This window comes from Eumetopias jubatus, unplaced genomic scaffold, assembly GCF_037043125.1.
Source record: "Eumetopias jubatus isolate StellerSeaLion01/CBP00866 unplaced genomic scaffold, mEumJub1_p1.0 scaffold_1, whole genome shotgun sequence".
In the NCBI taxonomy this organism is placed as follows: Eukaryota; Metazoa; Chordata; class Mammalia; order Carnivora; family Otariidae; genus Eumetopias; species Eumetopias jubatus.
This window is the reverse complement of record NW_028274807.1, coordinates 19324393-19350104: the sequence shown is the minus strand read 5'-3', so window position 1 is coordinate 19350104 and position 25712 is coordinate 19324393. Positions and strand designations below refer to the sequence as shown.

Below are 25712 nucleotides of genomic sequence, written 5' to 3'. Positions count from 1 at the left end.
ATATAATTATAATGTTAGAAACAAATCTCTGTAAAGAAACTACTGAGATTATTTTATTTATATAAAAATACAGAGAGAGGGGTGCCTGGGTGGCTCAGTCGGTTAAGCGTCTGCCTTTGGCTCAGGTCGTGATCCTGGGGTCCTAGGATCAGAGACGGGAGCTTGCTTCTCCCCCTGCCTCTGCCTCTGCCTCTCTCTCTTTTTCTCTCTCTCTATCTCTCGCTCTCTCTCAATCTGTGTCTCATGAATAAATAAAATCTTTTAAAAAAGATGCAAAGAGAAAGCCAAATATATTATCATACTCAATGAGTGCTATGGACTAAACTGTGTCCTCCCCAAATTCGTATGTTGAAGCCCTAACTTGCCGCCAATGTGATTCTATTTGGAGATGAGGTTTTTAGGAGGAAATTAAGGTTAAATGAGGTCAGAAGAGTGGGATCCTAATCCAATAAGGTTAGAGGCCTTATAAGAAAAGAAAGAGAGATCTCTCCATATGCACACTCTCAGAAAAGGCTATGTGAGCACAGGGCAAGAAGGTGGCAGCTGTAAGCCGGGAAGACAGTCCTCACCAGGAATTACATTGGCTGACACCTTGATCTGTACTTCCAAGCTTCCGGAACTGTGAGCAATAAATGTCTATGGTTAAGCCCCCCACTCTCTGGTACTTTGTTATGGCAGCCAGAGCTGACTAAAACAGGCAACAACATCAGAGTAGTACTAAGTTTACAGCTGGTTCCAGGTGCCTGTTTATGCACCAGGGTCTTCCAGAAGAAACATAACACAGGAACAGACAGTGCTGGTACTCGAAGAAGTCTCCCTGGACATTTCAGGGAGGAAGGGGGATTAAAAAAATAAAGACAGTGGAGAGTGATTTACTAAGAGTGACTCATCAATTCACCAACTGAAGTTGAGAACACTGAGCGAGGCCAGGGCAGATAAGAACGAGGCTGAGGTCAGATACGGATGAAGTGAGTGATGGGGGTGGTCAGAGGAATTTTCTTTATATGTGATGCTGGTAGACAGGGAAGCAGAATGATCCCTGCCAACATTGTTCATGAACCAAAATATTTTCAGAATCCCAGTTCAGTCCCGAGACCCTAACTCTTCCCCCGTCATATAAAATATTTCCAACAGACTATGACAACCTGGCTTTCCAAAACATAAAAGAAGAAGACATGAGCCTGGAGCAAAAGATCTTCACTCCAAAAAAGTTTAAGCATTAAGATTATGAAAGAAGTTATCTACAAAAGACAGCATATATGCAAACAAAGGTCCCTCATGAGACAATTGGTGCATACAAATGATTAAACAATTAGGGCACAGCTAATCAGAGCCAGAAACTCATTGCAATAAACACTACTGTCTTATTCAGAGATTTGACTTCACCTCACTGTGCTTTGGGAGGGGGTAAATGGGAAAGATAAAGTTGAAAGGTTAATTCTCTGTAATTCATAAACTCCATCTCTTTGACAGAAAAAAAAAAAAATATATATATATATATATAAAAGTCCACTCCTTTATCCTCTGAAGGGAAAGGCACCACAGTGTTTGAGAGTGTCACATAACACTCTCAACCAGTAACCCATTTACAGAGGAAATGTGGCTGAGAAAAACAGAAGAGTTCAGATTTGAGCTTCCAAGACATTATAAACAGTGACAGGAATAAAAATTAAATTATAATAGAAAAAAAACTTCTGATGCTTTGTGTCTGAAAAATAAACACAAACACTATTTATTAAGTCTGAGCAACTTATGGAGGCAACATTTTTAGCCCCGGGCATTAATTACAGTTGCGCCACTAATGGAGTCTAGAGGAAGCCAATTCAACCCACTTCATCCCCAGGGAGAGAGCATCCACAAGTTCACAGAGTCATGCATTATCTCCATTTTATTGTCCAACAGAGTAAAGAATGAACTGAAACCTTGTGCTACATTAAATAAGCTGGCCAAGCCTGAAATGTCGGTCTATTTCTTCACCCACCCTCTAAAAAGTATTATCCACTCTGAGAAATGTCCCTCTTATATTCTTCAAGATGAGTTTGGCACTCAGCCACTCGGAAATATTTTTTTCTCCATGATTAATTTTTTAAGGAGAGAGACTGTAGACTGTTCCTAAACATTCCCTGCGATTAGTGAATTTTCTGCAGAATCTTATGAACTTATGGTGCTTTTAGCAAGACTTCTTCGTTAGTATGTAATTATGTCTGCTGCCACAATCTATTCATTGTTATCTACAATGAGTTATATCAACACCACTATTCTCTGGGAGGTCACTGGATTGATCTGTTCAGCCTCTGGTGGACCTGAGGAGTCCTGAGGAGGGCTAAGGACACCAACCAAACCAGCAACATCTGGATTCGTTTGCTAGGGCTGCTCTAACAAAGTAACACAAACTGGGTGTCTTAAACAACAGATCCGTATTGCAAAGAAATGTATCTTTTCACGGGGAAGTCGGACATCCAGGTGTTGGCAGGGTGGGTTCCTTCTGAGCCTTGTGAGGGGAAGGATCTGGTCCAGTCCTCTGCCCTTGGCTTGTAGATGGCCATCTCTCTCTGTGTCTCTTCATATCATCTTCCTTCTGTGTGTGTCTCATTCTCTACACACAGCAACCTTTTTTTATAAGGACACCAGTCTTACTGGATTAGGAGCCCACCTTCAGACTGCACCTTAATTAATCACATCTGCAATGACCCTATTCCCAAATAAGATCACAATCTAAGGTACTGGGGGTTAGGTCTTCAATACCGACATTTTAGGGGGACAAAATTCAACCCGTAACAGGATCCATGGGAACAACACACATGCCAGCAAATGACCTTTATTTTCTTAAGCTTTTACTTGGAGCAAGCACTTTGTAAATCCATCATTTTATTAGCTGCTATAACAAAATATCATAGCTGGGTGACTTAAACAACGAACGTTGATTTTCTCACAGTTTTGGAGGCTGGCAAGGCCAAGATCCAGTTCAAGCAGGATTCTGGTGAGAACTCTCTTCCTGGCTTGTAGGAGGCCCCCCTTCCACTATGTACTCACATGATCTCTCTGTGCAAATGTGGACAGGACTCTGGGTATCTTCCTCTTCTTATAAGGATGAGAGCCCCACTCTTCAGACCTCATTTAACCCTGGTCACCTCCTCATAGGCCCTATTTCCTAATACAGTCACGTTACAGGTTAGGGCTACAACATATGAATGAATGGCTCGGGTGGGGGGAGGGAAGACACAAAAGTCACTCCCTAGCAATCCCCAATGGAAAATACTATTCTCCTCATTTTACACATGAGAAAACTGAAGCACAGGAAACTTAACCCCAGGTCCCACAGCCAGAACTACAATGAGATGCAAATTGGTTTGACTCCCAAAAATCATTTATCTGTCCACCATTACTGGGTGTCCCAAACTAGGACTAATACGAGAAAAGGGAAATTTGGAAAGGCTTTGCAGGCATCTATAACCAGCAGAGGGGTATGACCAACCCTGGTAAGGACCATGGTTCCTTTCCCCACGGCCAACTGCACCATTCTGCTCCAGATCCTGGAGATGCGCATGGTGGAGCTAGAAGGCAGGGAGGCTGTACAATGGAGCCATACACACAGGGAAGAGCTGGGTCTGAATTTCATCTCAGCTACTTATTAGGACCTAAAGCAAAGTGTTTGATCTCTCTGTGCCTCATTGTCCTTCATGTAGAGCTTCAGACCATGGCCTGGCAATGGTAAATTTATAAATGCTTTATAAATGTTACTTGTTATCATTATGGCCATATAAGCCTTAAGAATAGAGAATTTTTTTTCAGATTTTATTTAATTATTTGACAGAGAGGGAGAGCATGAGAGAGAGAGCATGAGGGGGGAAGGCAGAGGGAGAGGGAGAAGCAGACTTCCCACTGAGCAGGGAGCCTGATGCCTGGTTTGATCCCAGGACCCTGGGACTGTGACCTGAGCCCAAGGCAGATGCTTAACTGACTGAGCTACCCAGGTGCCCCCAAAATAGAGAATTTTTAAATGCTCCCAGTTCCTAACCAACCCCGGCCATCTGTAAGTTAAGGACTATGCGCTCTGCCATGTATTCAGAAGTTCCAGAAACGAATTTTCTGACATCCGCTTAATACAAACTCTTCTAAGATGTCTTCTGCCCTGGGGATGGAGACCCAACTATAAAAGAGTTGCTCTGGGATCCAGCAGTGATCCTGTCTTATCTAGGAAAAGGCATGAATCACAGTGGTGAGGCTAAATCCACACCAGACCACCTCCTCCCTCTCCTTCACATTTCTTTCTTCTTCCTCAAGGTCGGATAGTTTATTACACCAAGGCTCAAGAATGAGTTACTCAACCAGTCTTGCAGTATATACGTGCCTTAGATCTATTTTATCCCTTTCAGTCCAGTGTGTCAAATGACCTGCTCCAGGAAAATGCCCCCCTTTTGGTAGGACGGAGAGGTCAAGAGGAAGACAATGAAGACAACACTTAAAAACACTGAAGTCTTGTATGCTCCAGGAAAATGTCCTGGAGGTGGGAAGGGGGCAGGGAAAGAATGTTGCTGAGGTCAAAATGAAAGATGATTTGAGCCCTGTATCCCAGCATCCCCAAGGACAAACGTGAGCAATACGACTGTACTCAAACCCCACATACACCTCCCAAACCAAACTCTTGACTCTTGAAGGGTAAAGAGGGGAGGCGTCACTTGACCATTTCTTCCTCTGTTAGGGACCCTCTTGCCTCCGGTGGATTCCGTGGGGAAGAAAAAAAGTCTCCCACTTATGTCTCTGCGGCTCCCCTCCCTCTTCTTTCTCCTGTGCAAGGATTTTGTAAAGACACCCCTGCCACCCAGTTGCAAAGAGTAGCAACTTCCCCTCCGGCTGACTGAGCGCTCATTTGAATGCGTTTCCTTTTCATTAAGAACAAAGGTTGGAGTCCGAGCCTGGCAGCGCGGGGGCAGGAAAGTACGCGGCGGGTGTCGAGCGAAAAAAACACACAGAGAGAATGACCCACGAGAAAGGGAAAGGGGAAAACACCAATCCTCGGGGCGCTGGACTTTTTCGACTTTTCCTTTAAAAAGAAAAAAAAGTTTTTCAAGCTGTAGGTTCCAAGAACAGGCAGGAGGGGGCCGAGGCGGGGGGTTTTACAGAACAGGCGGCCGGTCGGTTATGAGTCACAAGTGGGTTATAAAAGGGTCGCACGTTCGCTGGCGCGGGCTTCCTGTGCGCGGCCGGCCACGTCGGGCCGCCTGCAGCCTCGGGACCGGAGCAGACGCGATCGCGGGGACAGCGGAGGCCGCCCGGGCCGCCAGGTACGCCGACCCTGCCCCCGCCCTTCCGCACGGAGTCGGGCCGCTGGCGGCCCGCGGGTCCCACGGCCCCCGCCCGGCCTTAGGGGCGGGGGCGGCGTGCACGTGGCCGCTGGAGGCCAGTCCGGGGGCGCAGTCCGCGGGCCCGGGCCGCGGAGGAGAGGCCGCGCGGGGTGGGAGCCTGGGGAGCGGGGGCGCGGGGGCGCGGGGGCTCGGGGAAGGGAGGCTGGGAGGACCCGCACGCGGCTTCTGCGCCAAGTTCCCCTCGCGCGCGGAGGAGCTCCCCTGGACCTGGCCCTGGACGAGCTCAGCTAGCGGGGTGGCCGGGTGTGTGCGAAACACACTTGTGGGACAAGGTTAGAGCCAAAGGGACTGCCTTCAAAACACGTATCCTTTTTCTTTTCTTTTGAAAAGCAGCTACTAATAGACCTTAGTTTTCTAAAAGTTAGAATCCTGACTTACCAGTTACCAAGGTCGTTTAATGGACGTGAGGCCAGAGCAGAACCTTCAGTGAACTTTGGGATTTATTTGCCCCCCTGGTGCCAGGGTGCAGCTTCTTGGCACACCACATTGGCTAGCTTTCTTTATCCTCCTAAAACCCCTGTGGGCGTCTATCCACATTTTACAGTTCCCAAGGGTGGGCCAGGTCTTTTGATTTTTATATCATCCTAAGCAGGCATATTAGGATGAATATGAATCAAATTGAAGCTAGAATTACTGAAGCTGATGGCTGACAAAGATATAAATGAGAATCCAGTCCTTAAAAAGGAGGGAACTTGAGGCCCAGAGAGGTGAAGTTACTTCTCCAATACCACACAGCAGATCTAGGATTCCCCTATGATTTGAAGAGGCCAACAGTATCTAATGATGGTCGTAATTTAATTTACATTTTGTGTCAAATAGATGAGGTTAAGTGGAGACAGACTTTTTACATAATGTTATGTAGCTATTTCAAAGCCCAAGTCACTCGTTATGTCCATTCATCCCCCTGAAGAAGAAATGCCTCTTTTGTATGGCTTTAACATAATGTATAATCTAAATGAACTAGAGCAGCCAAACTTTTAATAACCCTAGAACTGATCTTTTCAAAATGGGTATGTATATTTAATTGCTTATCTGTGTGAACAGGAATATACGCTAAAAAGTTGACAAGGCAATTTCCTGCGCATTGTCTCATTTGATGGTCATAATGATAGGAAATTGGCAGGGTAGGTGGTGTTATGCCCATTTTGCCCATGAGGACTTGTGGCTCACAGAATTTGTGTTTTCTCTGGTAAGGTCATTAGGTTCTTAGTGTAAAGCCTGCCTTTAGCCGCAGATGTGAGATGTGGGATGTTGGGGAGTGGGGGAAGACTCGGGACATTAAACCCCATCAGTTCAGGCTCATTTCCATCAGACTTTGCTGCCTCCATGATTTTGTCAGAGGACCCAAGTGCATTCAGTAATTATCCGCTGCACGGGCTACTCCGTAATGGCCTGTTATAACTGGGTTCCCCCACACGGCCGGTCGGCTTACCTTGACCACAGGACAGAGCTTCCTAACCACACAAATCAAGAAAGAGAAACGTGAGCGCTGGCCGAGAACCGTTTCAAGGCAGAACCGTGGCGTTCTACTCTGTTTTTTACCTGACTAATCATATGTAAAAAGTATAACTTAGCGGCCTTTAAAAAGTCAGAATCCTAAGTGCCACATTCCCTTCAAGGGAAGGCCATCATAACGTTCTGTCTGTGCCAGACACGGGGCTGGACGCTGGAGAGGAGTCATCAGGGACCAAACAAGGACAGCCCTGCCCTCATGAATCTTAAAATGCGGAGGAAAGGGCTAACAGTACATCGCTCTACAAATTGGCATGTCAACTGCAGTTATATAAATACTTAAACTACTTACGATGTGCTGTGAATTTTGTCATTCTTTACTTTCCAGTGGCCAACACGGAAAATTAATAACCTTCATCTTTCTTCGTAGCTCATCAAAGTAGTCTTCTGTGAATCAAAAAATCCACTCCCGAAAAGCCCCCTAGATTTCAATTTTTGAAAAGTTTTTTTTTAATCAGCTATTTTATGTCATGACTAAGATCTGCCATTCAATATCAAGGAGGTTTTTAGAGTATTAGTTCTTCAGTCCCTTTTTTCCTACCTTAAATCTAATGGAAGCTGTGTATGCTTTGCTCAGAAATTTTAAGAAGAGAAAATACACGCATGCTCACACACGATTTTGCATTCATGTTAGTGGGCTCCAGGCTTCCTTGAATCTCAGCCATGACCTCTCTTGGGGTGGACTTTCATAATCCCTATTCTAAGCCTAGTAGAAGTAAATAGTTTGAATGATGGAGAGTGATGTGTGGAGACTCTTACCTCGCACCTAGACAGAACACCTCTGTCCTTGACTAGTTGGCGTCTCTACATTTTTATGAGTCACCGGCTGTGAATCATAGCTGAAGCTATTGATTTTAATAGCTTTACTGCTTTGGTGGTAGGCCTGCAACCCACAGCGCAAAAGCCTGGTATTATGGGAAGGGCACCAGCCTGAGAACCATGGTAGGATTCTCGTCCCACCTCTGTGCAAATTTCTGTGCCTCATTCTTCTCATCTCTAAAATGGGTGGCTGGGCCTGAGTCATTTCTAAAGTCCCTTAAACTGATGAAGAAATTCTATGATTCCAGCATGACTACCACCTCACTTCACTTTCATACATCTTCTAAGGCACAGCTGGACTCAGTGAATTCATATCCTCTCTGTTCAAAGAGAGTCAGAGTAAGTAAGTACCAGGATCATTGACTGGAGAATGTATGGTTGTCTTTCACTGATCTTACTGACTTCAAAGCTGTCACAAATTGGCTGAAATTGGACAGAATAAGAAAATTGTGAAACCCTTTTTTGAGGAGAAATGTTAAAATTTTAAAAGCCTCTCTTTATCCCACCTTGGCGCTGACTCCATCTTTCTTAAATGTATTACCTTTATCTCAAGTCTCTGAAGGGAAACAACACTTTTAATTTGATGACTGCTGTGTAACTCTCACCCACCATGAAACACCGAAGCCCTGTCCATCAGTCTTGTCTTTGGGTTTCCAGTAGTCAGGGCCAAAAGCACACTTATCCTCAAAGTAACACATCGCACGTCTGAGCAGTTCAGCATCCTCACTCACACGACTCTCAGCAATATGGAAGAACCGTGAACCAAAAGGCATACTTCCCACCCCTACACACGATGACATACTAGCCAGAAAAAAGAGACTTCACATCAGTCAAGTGGCATGGTTTAAGGCAAATTGTGCCAATTTGGTACCAGTTCAGTACCCAGTTCTGAAAAACAACATCCACATGTGGGCAGATGGGGGTTAAGGCAAGGGCAGAAAGATCAGTGAAGAATATCAAACAGCTGATTTAATGAAATTGTGGGGCTGGTGTTTCGGTAAGGCGAAATGACATCCGACAATGACATTTGTGTAATTCTCCGTAATGAGAATGTTCTATACCCAGTGGAAGTCCCTGGCTGTCCTGACCAGATGCAGTGTTCCTTTATGTTGCTCCACCACCATCGGGCCATCAGAGTGATTCAGAGCGTGGACGCTGGAGCCAGACTGCTTGAGTTTGTCTCCTAGCAGTGCCCCTGCCTACCCATTCTCCAACCTGGGGCAAATGACTGCCCCTGCCTGAGCCTCAGGGCCACCGGGGATCAGTGGGGAAGATGATGAAACTCATTCCCAAGGCCATTCTGAGGAATAAGAAGTCCAACTCGTGTCTGGCCCAGAGACCCATATAAATGTTTGCAATTCGTTTGTATGCATGGATGATCTTGCAAATTTCAAGAAACCAATTTGGAAAGGGAGATACAAAGACAATTTGAGAAAGTAAAGGGTATTGGTACAAAATGGTCTCTAGACGTTCTGGACAAGGTAAACACTTGTTTGGTTGTAATGAGTTTTTAAGAGTTTCATAACACGTTTTTTTTTTTTTTTCCTCCTTAACCCAAAGAAAAACTAATAAGACACTTCAGAAAATTCCTAAGGAAACATTTTGATGTACCTTTATGATTCGGAGATTAGGACACCAAAGAATTATTTTCACTTGACTTGCATGTGTTTGTTGATAACCTCTGATTTACGTAATGGTTCAGTCATACAGTTGTAAATGTATCTTGTACTTTTCAAATGACAAGTGCAACAGATGGTAGCTGGACAGGTACCTTCAGGTCCTCAGCAGGGATTCATGACTGATGCCGCTACTACCGCAACTTAACATCCCCTGAGCCTTGATTATGAGCCTACCACCCACCCTCAATGTTTCACCTTCATTGTGTCATTTCATCCTCACAGCGACCTTCTGAGTAAGTTCTAGCACTGTCTCCATTTTTAAAGAAGCAACTAAGACTTAAAGAGTTTAGTTAAGTTGCCAAATGTCACACAGCTAGGAACATTGCTGGGGTCAAGAATGGAACCCAGGCAGGTTTGAACACAACAGAGCAGGAACACTCCGAGACCTTCCACTTAGACTCACAACGTCTGTCACATCTGCCTTCTTTCTCTCTGTCCCTATACATCTGTCTGTCTCTCTAGGTCGATGTCTGTATCACCTCTGGCGTCTCACCTCTAAATGCTTGGACACATATCACCTAAGAATAAGAGCACACTCCTCCACGATGAAATGAAAACACGTATTATGACATCCAAGGGTGGTTTTAAAAAACAAGAACCTAATTTTTACCCATAACTTCACACGACTATTTCTGGTAGTATTCTCCAGCTTCATCCTACAGTGATCATACTTTATGGAATGAGATCCAAGCCTGGAATCCCCTAAATGTAAGCAGTCCGTTACTAATGTGGAATAGCACCAGACCTCATTGATGTATTTCCACATTTATAAGCTTCTATGACACTAATTCTCCCAAAATCTGCATATTAGTTCAATCTCCCTGAAATGCTCCAGTGCCAGAGCCAAGCCAGTTGTGCAGACAGAAATGCCTTGGAAGTACCTCAAGTGTTTACTCACAGCCTTTACCGAGTGTCAGTTGTGTAGCAAGCACTGAGGTAGGACCCAGTCTCTGCCCTCACGTACACCGCAGCGCCGGGGAAGAGACAAGAGAAAATCACAGCATGGTGTGAAGGCAGCTGTGACCGAAGTCAGAGCCAGGACTTGGGGGAGGCAGAGAGAGAGGGTCACACCAGGAGCTGAAGAGAGCCCCGCCTCCAGGAGTTTGCTGTCTGTGAGAGACAGAAATAAGGCAAGGTGAGCAAGTCCATAGCTTAGGAGCAATTTCAGTAGGTAGACAGCGCCTGAGTGTACATGGGACATTACATCTAGAGATGACATCTCGAGGAGCACCAGACACGACCCTCATTTGGCGTGTTTAAGACACTGAGTATAACGCTGTGGAGGTGTAGTAATAAACGGTAGGGTATTTGCCTTGTAACAGGGTATTCCCATACATCGTAAGAAAACTTTTAAGCAGGCAAAACCAAACCTTTTGTTCCCAGAACTTGCTCAGTTTGTCTGACATAGTTCCCAGTACACAAATTCGTCCTTGTTTGGGGCCATGATGGTGTGTAGAAATAAAGAAATGTAAACTGTGGCTTGTAGAAATAGAAAAGAGGACTTTTCCTAGGATGCCAGCCATATGGGCCCAGCACATGTAACAGACAAACAGGTTAGCCATAGTGAGTTCAAAAGGAGGCATTGTACTGAAATTCCATGTTGAGAATAAACACTGAACTCAAGTGGAGGAGGCGGAGGTGGTCTCCAGAAAAGGTAACTCTTCAAAGGATGACAGAGCACTCCAGAGTTGATAACTGCCATCATGTTTCCTTTTTCCCTCGGGGAGCTGGGGATAGGGGCGTGGGAAGGGTATTGAAAATAAATTATAAACCAAAAATAAGAAAGTTATGATTACAATTCTCTTATGGAAATATAATATTAAAAAGTTTATCTGGTTAGGCATGTGGAAAACCTTCTGAGAACTTGTGAAAGAAGAATGAATGGCCATGATTTAGAGCAAAAGAGTCCATCTCCCCCCTGAGCTCTCTCCTTCCTGCCCTTGCTTTTATCCATGTTTGTTTGATAACATTTTCCCCAAGTTTGGGGCCGGCAGCTGAGCTGGTGTAAGGTTGGGGTGTTGAGGAAGACCCCCCTCCCCGTGACACTCTGGTTCAGGGTGGGGGGCTGCACTCGGGCTGGCTCTGGCCCTCCTTCTGGCCCTGGGGACAAATACTTCTAACCTGTTTTTTCCCACATTCTTATCTGAAAAGTGAAGGTGTTAATCACTGTCTGCAATAAATGTACTGGGAAGGCCGCTTAGCTTGTACATAAGATCCACAAGTGGTTTCAGTAAAAACTGAAAACTTTTAAAAGTGGGAAAAGCAGAATAAGCCTGTATGGTCCAGATTCTTTCTCGTTTGTACATTCAGTTAAACGGCCACTCAATATGATGTTTCCATAGTGATCTTGTGAATTCCACATTGGCTTTCTTCTGAGACAGTTCAGAAGTATGTCACACTTAGTTTTATGTGTTAATATCATTACTGGCATATATCTTTAAAAATATTCATTTTCTGTATTTCAAAATACAGAAGGGTATGTTGTATTAAAGCTGTCTCATGTGCAAACCAGTCTTTTCAACAGGAGCTCTTAATTTAGAAATAGTAGGTATTTTCATTAAAGAATTCCTAATTAGAACTATCAAAGGATGTTAGATTTTTGTGAAAGTAGATGACATAGAGAGTTGATCATTTTTTCCCCAGCAATGGACTATACAGGGAATTTTTCTTAAGTGTAAGAAAAAAGTTAATGATATAAAAAGTAATCTTACCATTCACCAAGAGGTCAGGATATGGGTGATTCTGACAGAACAATCCATTTTACTTTTAGAAGATGCATTTGTGTGCTTTTGAAGACATGATCCCAGTTACTTACCATCTCAAGCAACCCCTTTTTACTGTTGGAACTCGGGTGAATTCAAGAGAAACATAATATTCTTTGCTCCAATTCCTGACAGCACCGAAGTTGACTTAACTTTAAAACCAGTTACTGACAGGGCACCTGGGTGGCTCAGTCGTTAAGTGTCTGCCTTCAGCTCGGGTCATGATCCCGGAGTCCTGGGATCGAGCCCCAAGTTGGGCTCCCTGCTCAGCGGGGAGCCTGCTTCTCCCTCTCCCTCTGCCCTTCCCCCTGCTGGTGTGCTCTCTCTCTCTCTCTCTCTCTCGCTCGCTCGATCTCTCAAATAAATAAAATCTTAAAAATCAGCTACCGAGATGTGACACAGAATAACCATATTCTACAGAAAACATGTGATAAAAAAATTCACACAAATAAACAGTTTAGAAAACCAGTCACTTGAATATTTCTTTTTGTCACAATACTAAAGGTCTTTATGAAGAATTACTGAAAGAATACACTTTTTAGGAGATTTTAGACCATGTAGGAAGTTCAAACACAGAGGACTGAACTAAAACTCAGGTGATACTATTTTAAATAATCTGTGACTGTTCTAGGCTAGACATGGAAAGGATAAGCTCTTGAAATATTTGGAGTATATTCTCATCTCTCCTCTAAATCATTCTTTATCCCCATTAAAACTTCCCCACCCTGAGTCCTCTCTCCTCATTCCTTTATCTCTGCTTTCAAAGATGACTAGCTAACTAACCTACTAAGTCGAAGTCAAAGTGCCAATGGGAGGGGCTTCAACTCCACCTTTTCCTCCCTCTCCAGATAACTTCTTTCCATTTCAACAACAGCTCACCTAAACCTTACCTGCCACCTTGCTTCTCCCACCAAAAGGAGATGGTTCTAGCGGTGAGAAATTCAGACTAAGTGGAAGGTTAGGGAAGCACTAGCAGATGTACAATTTTTAGAGGGGCAGGTCTTTGAGAAATCATGCCTGCAGCCACCTTCATCTTTTGACCTTAGGTCAAAATAGTAATCAAGAAAATTGTCATTCCAAAGATTAACCATGACAGGTCCAGATTTTCTCAGGATCTTGAAAATTCAACAGAATTTTCACATACCTGCTTTAATCTTCACTGCCTACTTTCATGACCTGAGCCAAAACAGCAACTTCAGAATATAGGGAATCAGAGTAACTTCCATTGGGAACACCAGATAATGCTTCCTTAGGCAATCAGTCACTAGTCTCTTTGAGTGATTGGATCCAAAGAGGGATCAACATTGAATTCCATTTTAATGATTATGGTTTTGACTGGTATATAAGAAAATTAAATGTAGGGAATACTTAAAAGAAATTATCTGAATTTAACCATTTTAATTTTCAAAAGCATAATTACTTTTCACCCATTAAAATGGCTTTGGATGAGAATTTGTACTGCTACATCAACATAGGATCATGCCTTTCAGCAGAAATTCATGTACATTCACTTCGTAACAACAGATTAATAGTTTCCAAGTATTTGCATGTTTCAGGATGAAAAAACTCATGATGGCTTAGTTATGAGATTCAACCACTGACTTTTTTAAAAGAAAATGTTATGGCATGCAGTTCTTTTGGTATGCAAATATTAAGTAGTTGGTGCTAGGAATAAGAAAAATGGGAAAATACAGAGACATAAAATTGTGGAAGGATATAACTTGTGATTCATTATGAAAAGAGATCCTTAGTGACAAACTTAGGACATATTCTGTTCTGAATATATAGCTGATACCATCTTTCCTGGCAAATCAGTAAGGTAAGAATTAAAGGAGTGGGGTACTTGGCTGGCTCAGTTGGTAGAGCATGCACCTCTTGATCTTGGCATTGTGACTTTGAGCCCCACGTTGGGTGCAGAGCTTACTTTAAGAAAAAAAAAAGTCATCCTTTAGAAAAGCTTAATTTGAGGAAAATTTTCCCAGAATGCTCCTTTCAGTCTCCTTTCAGTTCTTACTACCAGAGGAAAAATAGTCCTGCCATATGATGAAAGGTACCTGGTAGTCTTATTTATCTAGTATATATCTAGGGCTTCATCTTGGTAGATTTTTATCCAAGGTGAAAAGGGGTGGTTTTGACGTTCGATTACTTTGAAGTACTAACCTGGAACCTATCTTCAGCTATTGAAAAGAATTGTGCAATAGTAAAGCTTATCTTGACAGTGGCTGTGAGCCTAAAAGTATTGCACAGTGAGGGGCTTTGAAGCAGGTCTTCAGAACCACTCTTGTCAAGACTCCTGTTCTAATTTATATTGTGTGATCCAGAGAAATTTCTCTCGTATTGCCAAACATTGCAAATTATGCTTGTGACGTGCTTATCAAATGCTTAGCAGCTATTGACTGTTGATTGCTGGGTCTAGAATTGTGTCCAGTTCGTCCCTTGCCACTCTACCAGTGGGGTGGCTGTATTCATCCCTCACTGCCTCATGACAGCATCTTCTGCCCAATGTCTTGGCTCTTAGCCCAGCCTTTGTTGTCTGTGATCACTAGTTTCTGCTCAGACGCATAGCAATTCTGTTGTTGGTTAACTTGGTTGACAAGCCTAGTTAAAAACACTGAAAGTGAGCTCAACTTCAACACTAATGGGCCTCTGGCCAATCTAATGTCTACAAGTCTACTGAATATACTTCTTAAAAAGCTATTCTAGGATATTTTCTCCTTTCTTCTGTTTATTGGGTTTTTTTTCATCTCTCATGTTTTTAATGAGATTTAAGATTGTGTAGTAGAGTCAGACAGACTGCTCATTCTCTGCACTTTTAGGAATTCATCATGCCTGAGAAGTTTATCCAAATACATGGTACCACAGTTTCTCTTTGAGCACTGAGATCAAAAGAGGACCTGCATGACACTTTTCATTTCAGCATACCTTCAGAGTTTGAGCCAATAAAACAAAAGCTGATAGAATGTTTAGTATATAGCACATTGTGAAAAACATTTGTCACTTTCCTGAGCACTCCAATCAGGCAATTTGTGGAAAAAGATGAAAGACAAAAAAATCCAATTATTATACTAAATGTATTTTTTTAATACTTGTATTCAGATGTCATCTTTAAAGAACAGGAGAAAAATGTATGGGTAGACTAGTACGCAAATAATTTACTTTCAATACGAATTAGACATAGCTCTTTAAAAAAGGGTTGAACTATATTGGTTGGGGAGGAACCAGCATAAGGATATTAATATATATGGAGTATTTACTATATCTAAGGCACTGTGGCTAGGGGGAAAAAGTTATTTTTACAATCTTTATTGAGTGAAAAATCTGTAAAAGGTATTAAAATCCTCAACTGACATCATTTAATTCAAAGCTCTTCATCTTTAAGTTAATTCATCTCAAAAAAACAGCAAAGGTAAGAAAAAAATTACTATCAGTAAGAATGATATATTTCCTTGGTTTGGAAATTTCCAAACCACGGTATTCTGCCCTGTCAAAATACGTTCATTGGGGAATTTTTAACTTTATAATTTCTTTTGAACTTAATCACAGTTTTACATCTAGCTGGTTTCATGATTAAATAAAAGAGAAGGTGATTCCCCTCTTGTACTGACGAGACCACATACTTGAATGGTACTCTAACTTCTAGGTTCTGCTATAGTAACACTGAAACCAGAAGCTTGTGGGAGAAATGTCACTTTATCTGAGAGAGTAAAATCAGACTCTAACAGGAAGTAGCAAATTCATCTTTTTCTTTTTTCTTAATCCACTCCTTGCTGAAGACAAGAAGCTTGAGAAACATCACTTTTTAAGTCATACTTCCTTTATGTAGATCAAAACCAAAGCCACTGGGTGGTGCTTTCCCCACAGGAATTTCTAAAGAGCAGATGGGGCCATTTAATGGTGGATTCATTTATAGAAGAGACCCCCACTGTGTGTACCATACCTCTTGAAAAAAAAAATAAAGGTAAAGACTCAACTGTATACTACAGAATAAAAATCTAGCCCAACTTTGACCTTTATAAACCAGGTGAATTCAGGTTTAATTTTCACAAATCATAAAACACTACTTTGAATTATTTTGGCCTTTTACTTAAATGATCTAGTTCCCAGGTAAAACTTAAATCAAAAAAGGTAGTAGTGTCAGAACTCAAGATCGCCTCTTTACATTTTAGCATGTGGCGACTTTGAAGAGTTGTTTTGGTTTTGTTTTAAAAGAAGACGATACGTATACATAAATAATTCAGAATTTAAAATATAAATTTAAAAATAGTCCTCAGATACACTTAAAGGTAAAAATGTCTTTTAATCGCCAGTTTCTCTACCCTTTTCAACAAATCACTTCCTGGGATTTAATGAGCTCACTCTCTCTTAAGAGGAAAATAAAGACTGTTTTTGCTTTCAGATTTATATTCCCTCACTCCAGCTTTATGACTACATGTGCACACACAACCGTCTCTCTCTCTCTTGCAGGTGGCGCAGACCAGGAAGGGGAAATCTGTGGTTTAAATTCTTTGTGCCTCATCCTCTGAATGCTGGAGGCTTGCTGTAGGCTGTATGCTGTTAATGCTAATCGTGATAGGGGTTTTTACCTCCGACTGACTCCTACATGTTAGCATTAACAGGGTATGATGCCTGTTACTAGCATTCACTGGAACAAATTGCTGCCGTGGAAGGATGACAAAGAAGAATCAGTCACCCTGCTGGATAAACTTAAGACTTCAGCCTTTATTATTTTTGTTAATCATAATCTGGTCACCGAGATGTTCCGCCTTCAGTTTTTAAGAGAGTAAGGTCATTCGAAAGATTTATCAGCAGCATTCTGAATGCAAACACTTTTACGCGAATCTTCAAGCCCACATCTTTGTTTGGATCTTTAGTGGAAAACGTATTTGCGTCGTTTTTGATTCAAAGTTATGGTGTGTTGTTACTGTTCAGAAGCACTTTTCATAACTCAACTGAAAGAAATATGGACTAAACACATTCTGAAACAAATTTCTAGAATATCTTCGTAGTTAAAAATTAGAAGGACCCTCCAGTTACATCAGGGATGGTCCAGCAACAGTTTCAAACAGATTTATAAATTGGCATGTTTTTTCCTTCGTTTTGCAATTTTCTATTCAGACAACTTTAGTTTGAAGTTAGCACTTTTATCTGAATCTTAAGGGGGAATTATAAGGCTATGACAATGAGTGATTTTTAGAAATGAAATATTTTTACCAATTAGCATGGTAAATGATGTCTGAGAGATAACCCCTCCCTTTTCCCTACAAGATACAAAGGCTTAATAAAAAAAAATTTCATATTTGAAATTAAGTTCCAAATCTAGGTTCAAGTTTAATGACTTGGCCACATAATTATGTCGTGGGGGTCAAAGAATCCACTTTTCCTCTCAAAGCCTGTGTCAGGATTAGCCCCCAGGACGGGGCTAATACTTTACAAGGTCGGTGTGAGGTTTATGTGCAAAAGAACTATTTTGTAAAATAGAAAGTTACATTAATGTTATAGTAAAATTCATCCAAGAACTAGCCCCCCACACACACACTTTGTTAGAGAAAAGCTAATGATTTGATTTACAGAATTTTTCAGGTTTGGATTTCTCTGCATTTTTTTCCATAATTCACTATATCATTTACAAATAAATAGTTAATTGTAATTGTTGGCATATTTAGTGTATACTTGTATTAGCAACTCTTTTCAACATTTTGTCAGTTACACACTGTAACCAAATAAACCTCTTTTAGTCACTTAGTTGATTTAAAATAATTTGTTATGGCCTTTTATCTTTTGCAAAGTACAAACTGTAATTTCAGAAATCATTTATGCAAAAAACAACCCCCCCCAAAAAAACAATGGGAAGAAATTATGAGAATACCAGGGGGAATGGTCCTGACCCTCAGGACATGGTATTCTCGTCTCAGGGCATCCCCTCGGCCTGGCCCACATTTGTGTTCAAGTTGTGTGTGCTGCCAAGATAAATTTCTCCTCTTAACCCTTGAAATGAGCATTTGGCTCCGAGGAGCCCCAAAGTAGGCACATCACATTGAAGGGAGTTTCTTCAGACTATGCATTTTATTTGCACTGCTCACCTCTAAGAGGAGTCCTTGTTTTGAGTCCCAATTCTCCAAAACCCTGCTTGCTGCCTACATTCAGAATGTTAGGCCTGGAGTAGACTGATCTAGTATTACCTTCCTGCTGTTATAAGGAAGCTATGAACATCAAAAAGCTTAAGAAAAACTCTGCCGTGAGGGGCACCTGGGTGGCTCAGTTGGTGAAGCGTCCCACTCTTGGTTTTGGCTCCGGTCATGATCTCAGGGTTCTGGGATCCAGTCCCACGTCAGGCTTGTGCTCAGCACAGAGTCAGGTGGAAGATTGTCTCTCTCTCTCCCCCACTGCCCCTCCCCCTGCTCATGCTAAGTAAATAAAATTTTAAAAAAAGAAAAGAAAAACCGTGCTGTGAAATGCTTAATTTGAAGAGTGCTAGAGTACATGAAACTTGGGTGAGTTCCTTAATCTCTGTAAGCCTAAATTTTCTCACCAGTGAAATGATGACTCTATTTCAGAAGGACGGTTAGCTCGAGGGAAATAGTGCGTGTAAAGAGCACTATTATGCATTACGGTGTTAAATGAACACTGGCTTTAACACTTCTAGATTTCAGTTATTAAATCAAATGGGCTCCTGTAGCACATCTCCCCGAGGGCACATTAGCTCCAACCTAGCCATAATCCCATGGTGACAACCCAGAAAAGCGAGATCTTCCGGGGGCGCTGGGTTTTCTCTGATGCCCAGCACTCGTAGGCTGCTAGCTCCTGATCGCTCCATCTTAGATGGAGCCTTCCTGACCGATAGGCTCAGCCGTGCCAAAAATTCTTGGCGTAAGACTGGGTGTGTGTTTAGGTTGGAGAAAGGGGTAAGTAGCAAGGAAGTGTGTGTGTGTTTTCAAGTGACAAACTCAGGGTGGCTGAAGTCAAAGTGGGTGATGTGGCAGATGGAGAAGGTAAAAGGAACCCGATTTTGTACACAGAAGGCTGAACTGAGTGAAGCATGACATCATGCAGGACATGGTTTCTTTAAAAAAAAAAAAACCACAACACTTGAATATTAAGAGGGTTGCCTAGGATCTGGCCCACTTCCCTAGAAACTTGCTGAATTAGAGACTATTCACTCTCAGCAGGAAGACTCAGTAGCTAAAAAAAAAAAAAAGAATGGGGGGGAAGAAATGAAGTCAGAATTGAAAAATATAGAGAAAACATGGAGTATTAGAATTTTTCCCAAAATAAAGAGATGACCAGTACTTTGATTAAAGGAAGTGGGGAAAACTTCTGAAGAAGTAAAAGAGCTTGAATAAAATTATTAAGTCTGTAAATGGGAAGCACTCAAAAGAAGTTGACGCATTAGGTGGTTTTCAGGTAATATTGACTAGGAAACAGTGAAATCAACGGTAAAACTTGCACATAAGTGTTCAGCTTTCCACTTTGGACTTTAAATTCTCTCCTGGCAGTAAGGATAAGGAAATAATGTACATATAGAGGGTCTGGGTTTTTCTGCTACTATTATAACAGATCTAAGTGTTCACCTGCTTAACACATATATTCCTAACTGCTCGAGTAATGGATTTGTTTTAGATAGATTTCTCAAATACCCCTCTTCAGTGCTTCTTTGCAGGACTCAGGGATTTCCCAGGTCACTGGGTCTAAAACACTGCATCATAATTTGTTGTGGTGTGTAAACAACTGCACTAGAAAAGGTATATCCTTGAGGGCCAATCCACTGTCTTGCAGATTTCTATCTTACACAAATGTTTACTGACTTAATCATACCATTATTATTCCAAGGTCAACTGTCAAAACAACTTAAGTTTAAATATAGTGAACATTTCACTCTATACCCATAGGCTCAAAGAGGTGATTTTTAGTAAATAAAAGGTCATCACAGCAAACAAATGACTGAAAAATTCTACATATAACTGAAGGACTAGGGCAGTGATTCTTAACTTTGGAAATGGGTCAAGGTGCAGGCTCCCAGGCTCCCACCGCAGAGCTTCTGATTCTGTAATGGAGCTCAGGAAATTACCTTTTTACCAGGCTAACCAAGTGATCCAGATGCAAACAGTTCATAAACCAACTCTGAGAAACAGTGGCTGGTTACCCTGCACTACTGCTGATATGGCAACTAGGAATGGCGCCCAGCAGAAATCCTGCAACATACAGATGCAATTCTGTATGTGTGTACTGTTCACACACAGTTTATTCCCTGTAATGAAAGGTTCCGCCACGTGGGTGGAGTGATGAGGTGCCCGATCTTTGATCTCTTTGGGAGATAAGCAGACATTAAATTTCAGGTCCCATTGTCCCTTCCCACCAAAAGCATCAACGACCTTGGACTAGCCATGCCCAAACTATCAGCTGCTGCTTAGAGCAGTCATTAGGGAAGGTCAGTGAAGGGATCGGGTGCCAGTTCCTGCCTCGGAAAGAGTGGGTTGACTAACGAAACAATCACAAAATGTCACCGCCATCTTAACTCACTCTGTGCTGCCAAAGCTTCACCAGTCAGGATATTCAGTCTTCACTTAGGAAAATCCTACCCTCTCCCAAATGCTGACAGCTCAACGATTTCGGATCCTCTAGCCTGTGCCTAGCACATAGGAAAAGAGTGCGGAAAAGGGTTGCACCCGGAGTGACCTTTCTCCTCTGTTCTCCCAAAGTACAGTTTGTGGCTCTCCTCTAAAAGTGCTTCACGCTGTGCCCCACATTTGTTATTTGCATACATGTTGTCCTCTCTTCTAGATCATGAGCTCCTGTAGGAAAGAAATACCATTTTATACTTTCCTGTATCCCACTCAGCTCAGGGCCTTGCTCACAGTTGCTTGAGTGGAATGGGAAAATGTATCCAAGTCTTCAGTGACTTTGAAAATACAGCCTGTTCTGTTGTCAGAGACTATCTGTACCTGGCATATGTATTTGTCTTGACTAGAGGGACTGTTTTTCAAGTTGACCTATAGGGACTCGTTACAGACAGCTCAAGCATCAATTTGGCTTTTTCTAAGTTCTGCATATCAAGACCATCTCCATATCCATTTTAATAAATTCCATTATTGAAAAAATATATATGAAAAATATATATGAAAATGTGTCCTTTTATTTTTTTTAAGATTTTATTTATTTATTTGACAGAGAGAGACACAGCAAGAGAGGGAACAGAAGCAGGGGGAGTGGGAGAGGGAGAAGCAGGCTTCCCGCTGAGCAGGGAGCCCGATGCGGGGCTCGATCCCAGGACCCCGGGATCATGACCTGAGCCGAAGGCAGACACTTAATGACTGAGCCACCCAGGCGCCCCAAAAATGTGTCCTTTTAATCTCTACAGGCAGGTTTGACAATAACACCCAACTTGGAGATCCCTTAGAAATAATATTGTAGTAGTAACCTCTCCTAAAACTTTTCCCTATTTTCCCTTTCTTTCAACATATGAAACCATGTATGAAACCTTAAATCTGCTCATGGATAAATTTATCTTTAAGAGGATGTTATCTATACTATCAAAAGTTAAAATGCACATAATCTTTGATCAACAGGATCACCTATAAGAATTTATATTTCAGGGGCACCTGGGTGGCTCAGTTAAGTGGCGGACTCTTGATTTCAGCTCAGTCATGATCTCAGGGTTGTGGTATCGAGCCCCACGATAGGCTCCATGCTCAGCACAAAGTCTGCTTGCCCCTCTCCCTCTGCTCTTCCCCCTACTTGTTCTCTCTCTCAAATAAATAAACAAAATTTTTAAAAATAATACATAAAATAGGGGTGCCTGGGTGGTGCAGTTGGTTAAGCACCCAGCTCTTGGTTTCAGCTCGCATCACGATCTCATGGTTGTGCAATCAAGCCCGGTGTCTAGCTCCTCACTCAGCACAGGGTCTGCTTGCGATTCTCTCTCTCCCTCTGCCTCTCCCACTCATGCTCTCTCTCTCTCTCTGAAATTAATAAATCTTTAAAATAAATTTTTTAAAATTTATATTATAGATCTACAAGAACATGTGTACAATCATATATACAAGTTACTAATTGTAGCATTACTTTAATAGCAAAAATTAAAAATCAGCCATCAATAGAGAGTGACTAAATAATGGTAGACCTGAACATGGAATACTATATACTGAAAGAATAGAGATAAAATGTGTAACTTGTAAAACAGAAAGGAGGGGGCGCTTGAGTGACTCAGTCACTTAAGCATCTGAATCTTGGTTTGGGCTCAGGTCATGATCTCGGTGGTGAGATCCAGCCCAATGTCGGGCTCAGCACTGAGCATGAAGCCTGCTTAGGATTCTCTCTTCCTCTCTCTGCCTCAACCCCCACCCACCCCGCTCACACTTTCTCTCTCCAAAAAAAAATTTAGAAAGAAAGAGAGAGAGAGAGAGAGACTCTTAGAAAGGAAAAAGAAAAAATAAGGAAAATCAGATCAAATACTTGACAAAAAACAAGAATAATGAAATAATGTAAAGAAATGAGAATCACTGTAAAATATACATGCATTAAAACTTATCTATTAAAAGACAGTAATTCCAAGACTCAGTTTTAAAACTGAGTAATAACAGAACCAGATTAAAGAAAAAATAAATTAAGGAAACCAGATTAAAGGGGATGAAATCATTATGAGGGATACAGAGGATCCTTATTTAATGATAAAAAAAAAATTTGCCGGCAAGTTATCAAAACCCCAAACCAGAACACATGGTGCTAACACTACAGTCTTAAAATATAAGCAAATACTGATTTAATTACAGCAGAAATTGTCAAATCCACAATCATTGCAGGAGCATGGATTTAAAGGGAGAAAAAAAAGATTCCTCTATGCTTTTTTAAAGAGAAAACCTAACACATAATGACACGAAAAGCTGAAAGGAATGAAAAAATATTTACCATATCCTAAAGAAACCTCATGGAAAAATTTCAGTATCAGAAAAGCAGATTTTAAAACAAGTGGCTCAGAAGTTGACAAGATGATCCAATAACCACTATAATGTTGAAAAAGAAGAATAAGGAAGGACTCACCCTACCAGAACTCTGAATTACTTAAATTACAGTTAGTTAACATCCAGTGTAATACTAGTTTCAGGGGTAGAATTTAGTGATTCATCACTAACTACAACACCCAGTGCTACTTCAACTTAGAAAAGGCTTTACTGAATTTCTTAAGCACATACAAATCATAAAGGAAAAAAAATGGATAATTTCAACCACATTAAAAATAAAGACAGCACAAAGTTAAAAGGTAAGCCAGACCAGAGAAGATATTTACAGTAACAAAGGTTTAACTTTCTGAATATATGAAGAACTCCTGTGAACAGGACCAAAGATCCCCTTTACAAAAAAAAAGGGGGGGTGGCTATAAACTGGTAACTCACAGAAGAGGAAAACTTCTTGGATAAAAAACATATGAAAAGACACTCATTGTCACTGCATGTTCAGTATTAAACAAACTGATTAAATGATAGGATCAGGCATATCCAACCAACCTGAATGTCAGATAATGAGAAGTGTTTGTGAGGGAGAGGGGGAACAGAACCACCACTGCTGATAGAGAGTAAACTGCTACAACTATTGTGGTAACTAATAACATTCAGTAAAGTAGAAGATGCATGTCCCGCTTCTAGGTACATAGCCTAGAGATACTGTCAAATGTGTAAACAAAGAAACATACACAAGAACGTTTTCCTTTTGTAATGCTAAAAAGTAAAGGAGCACCTGGTGGGCTCAGTGTGTGGAGCATGTGACTCTTTATCTCAGGGTTGTGGGTTTGACCCCATATTGGGTGCAGAGATTACTTGGAAATAAAATCTTAAAAAAAACCTAAAAAGTCAAGGCCATCTTCAATGGCCATCAACAAGAGAAATGAATTAATGGTGGGATTAATCATACAATGGAATAGTACATGCATCAACCAATTCTACACGTAAACTAGCTCTACACATATCAACATGTTAAATGTGAAAACAAAATGCTGAGCAATAAACTTTAAAAGGATATGTACCATGAAGCCAATTATGTTTAGTTTAAAACATAGAGGATACTATACATTGTAAATCATGAAGGGTAAGGGTATGCACGAAAAAGACAGTAGTTCTTGGAAGGAAATGACAAGAGGGAGATGTTCAATGGATAGGTAGCTTTTTGTTTATTTAAAAAGAAGAATCTGAAATAAATAGGGAAAAGGTTAACAATGGTTAAATTTGGGTAGTGACTATATGTCAACATTCTTGGCTGCAAACAACAGGATCTGCTCTAGCCGGTTTAAGCAAAAAACAAATGGCTCACAAATGGGCTCAGGCTTGGAAATCTGGTTACACGACTCTGAAAAGTGCCATTACACCAGAGCAGCTGCAAGGGGAAGGATTGCTGGGCATAGCCCACTGCACCACTGCTGCCTGGAAAGCCACGAGTCCCTGCTCCCCTAACAAAATGGATCCCATGTGCCACGCTGTCTTCATGGTGTCACTTCCAAATTTCATACAAGTATGTCTAACTGGTGACCTAGGATGCCTGTCTGAGCCCCCAGCTACAAGGAAATTTTGGAAATTATGTTTTAGTCTTCCCCTCGGTGAGATAAGATCCATTGAGTGGTATGTCACCAGAGTGGATGTTCAAGCAGTGCTAGCTACCCAAAAAAGCAGGACAAATGTCCACTCAAACAGGGGTTAAATTATTTTCTCTATTTTTCTGTATGCTCAAAATAGTTCATGTTTAAAAAAAAAAAAATCAAAGTATAAATCCTCCAAGAGGATGGGAGAGGAAAGCAGCAGCAGCAATTTCCAGGAATTTCCAAAAGATGGGACTAAGGGGATAGTAGAGGGTGTCACCACTTAGAATGTATGTGGAGGGAGCCCATCAGAAGAGAGAGCTGACTTGCCCAGATGGGTCCGGAGAAGCTCAGAGGTGGTAGAAGACAGAAGACGGAAGAAGGGCTAAAAAGAAAGGGATTAAAGGTCTATATGCAAACCAGTTGACCTTGACCCCACATCCCCTATCTCCAAATACAGAAGGGCATGAATCCAGGTATTTCCCCCCAGGTAAACTATTGGAAGGATCTCATGAAATAAGTGGGAGCACTGTCTGGGAAGAACAAGAGCAGTCAGTATAGAAATCTGTCACCAAGACTGAAGAGCTCTTCATTCTAGCATTGAGAAAATCCCCATCGTAACAGTCAGTGGCATATGTTCAATTAAAAAGATAGGATACAAACACACACACGAAAAAAAGAGGGGAGGGGAAATACAGAAGACCAATACAGAAGATCCAAAATCCAATAAAAGGTATTGGAGAAACAGAAAAGGAAAAGGAATAAAATATTTAGAAAGAAAAAGAAAAATTTCCTAGAGCTTAAAAGAGATGTCAAAATTGAAAGTACCAAGGAGAACAATTAAATATCTAGATACAGACATAAAATTTTACCACTCTGTAACACCAAGAACATTAAGATCCTAAAAGTATCCAGAGTGTGTATGCATATGGGTGTGCAGCAGGTATGGAGGTATGGAGGAAGGCAGGGTTGCAGAGCACAGTTTATATAAAAAGGAACAAAGTCAGATGGGTTA

General features: G+C 41.5%; 1 protein-coding gene across 1 annotated transcript; it reads left to right on the top strand.

Moving 5' to 3' along the window:
- Window positions 1-4874: 4874 nt before the first annotated feature.
- On the top strand, window positions 4875-16761 carry LOC148164985 (uncharacterized). Its single transcript, XM_088022735.1, is given in 7 exon segments — window positions 4875-4962; window positions 4965-5115; window positions 5117-5592; window positions 10212-10312; window positions 12987-13020; window positions 13023-13070; window positions 16603-16761. Coding segments are annotated over 7 exon segments (1041 nt in total). The 3' UTR covers window positions 16746-16761.
- The last annotated feature ends 8951 nt before the right edge of the window (window positions 16762-25712 follow it).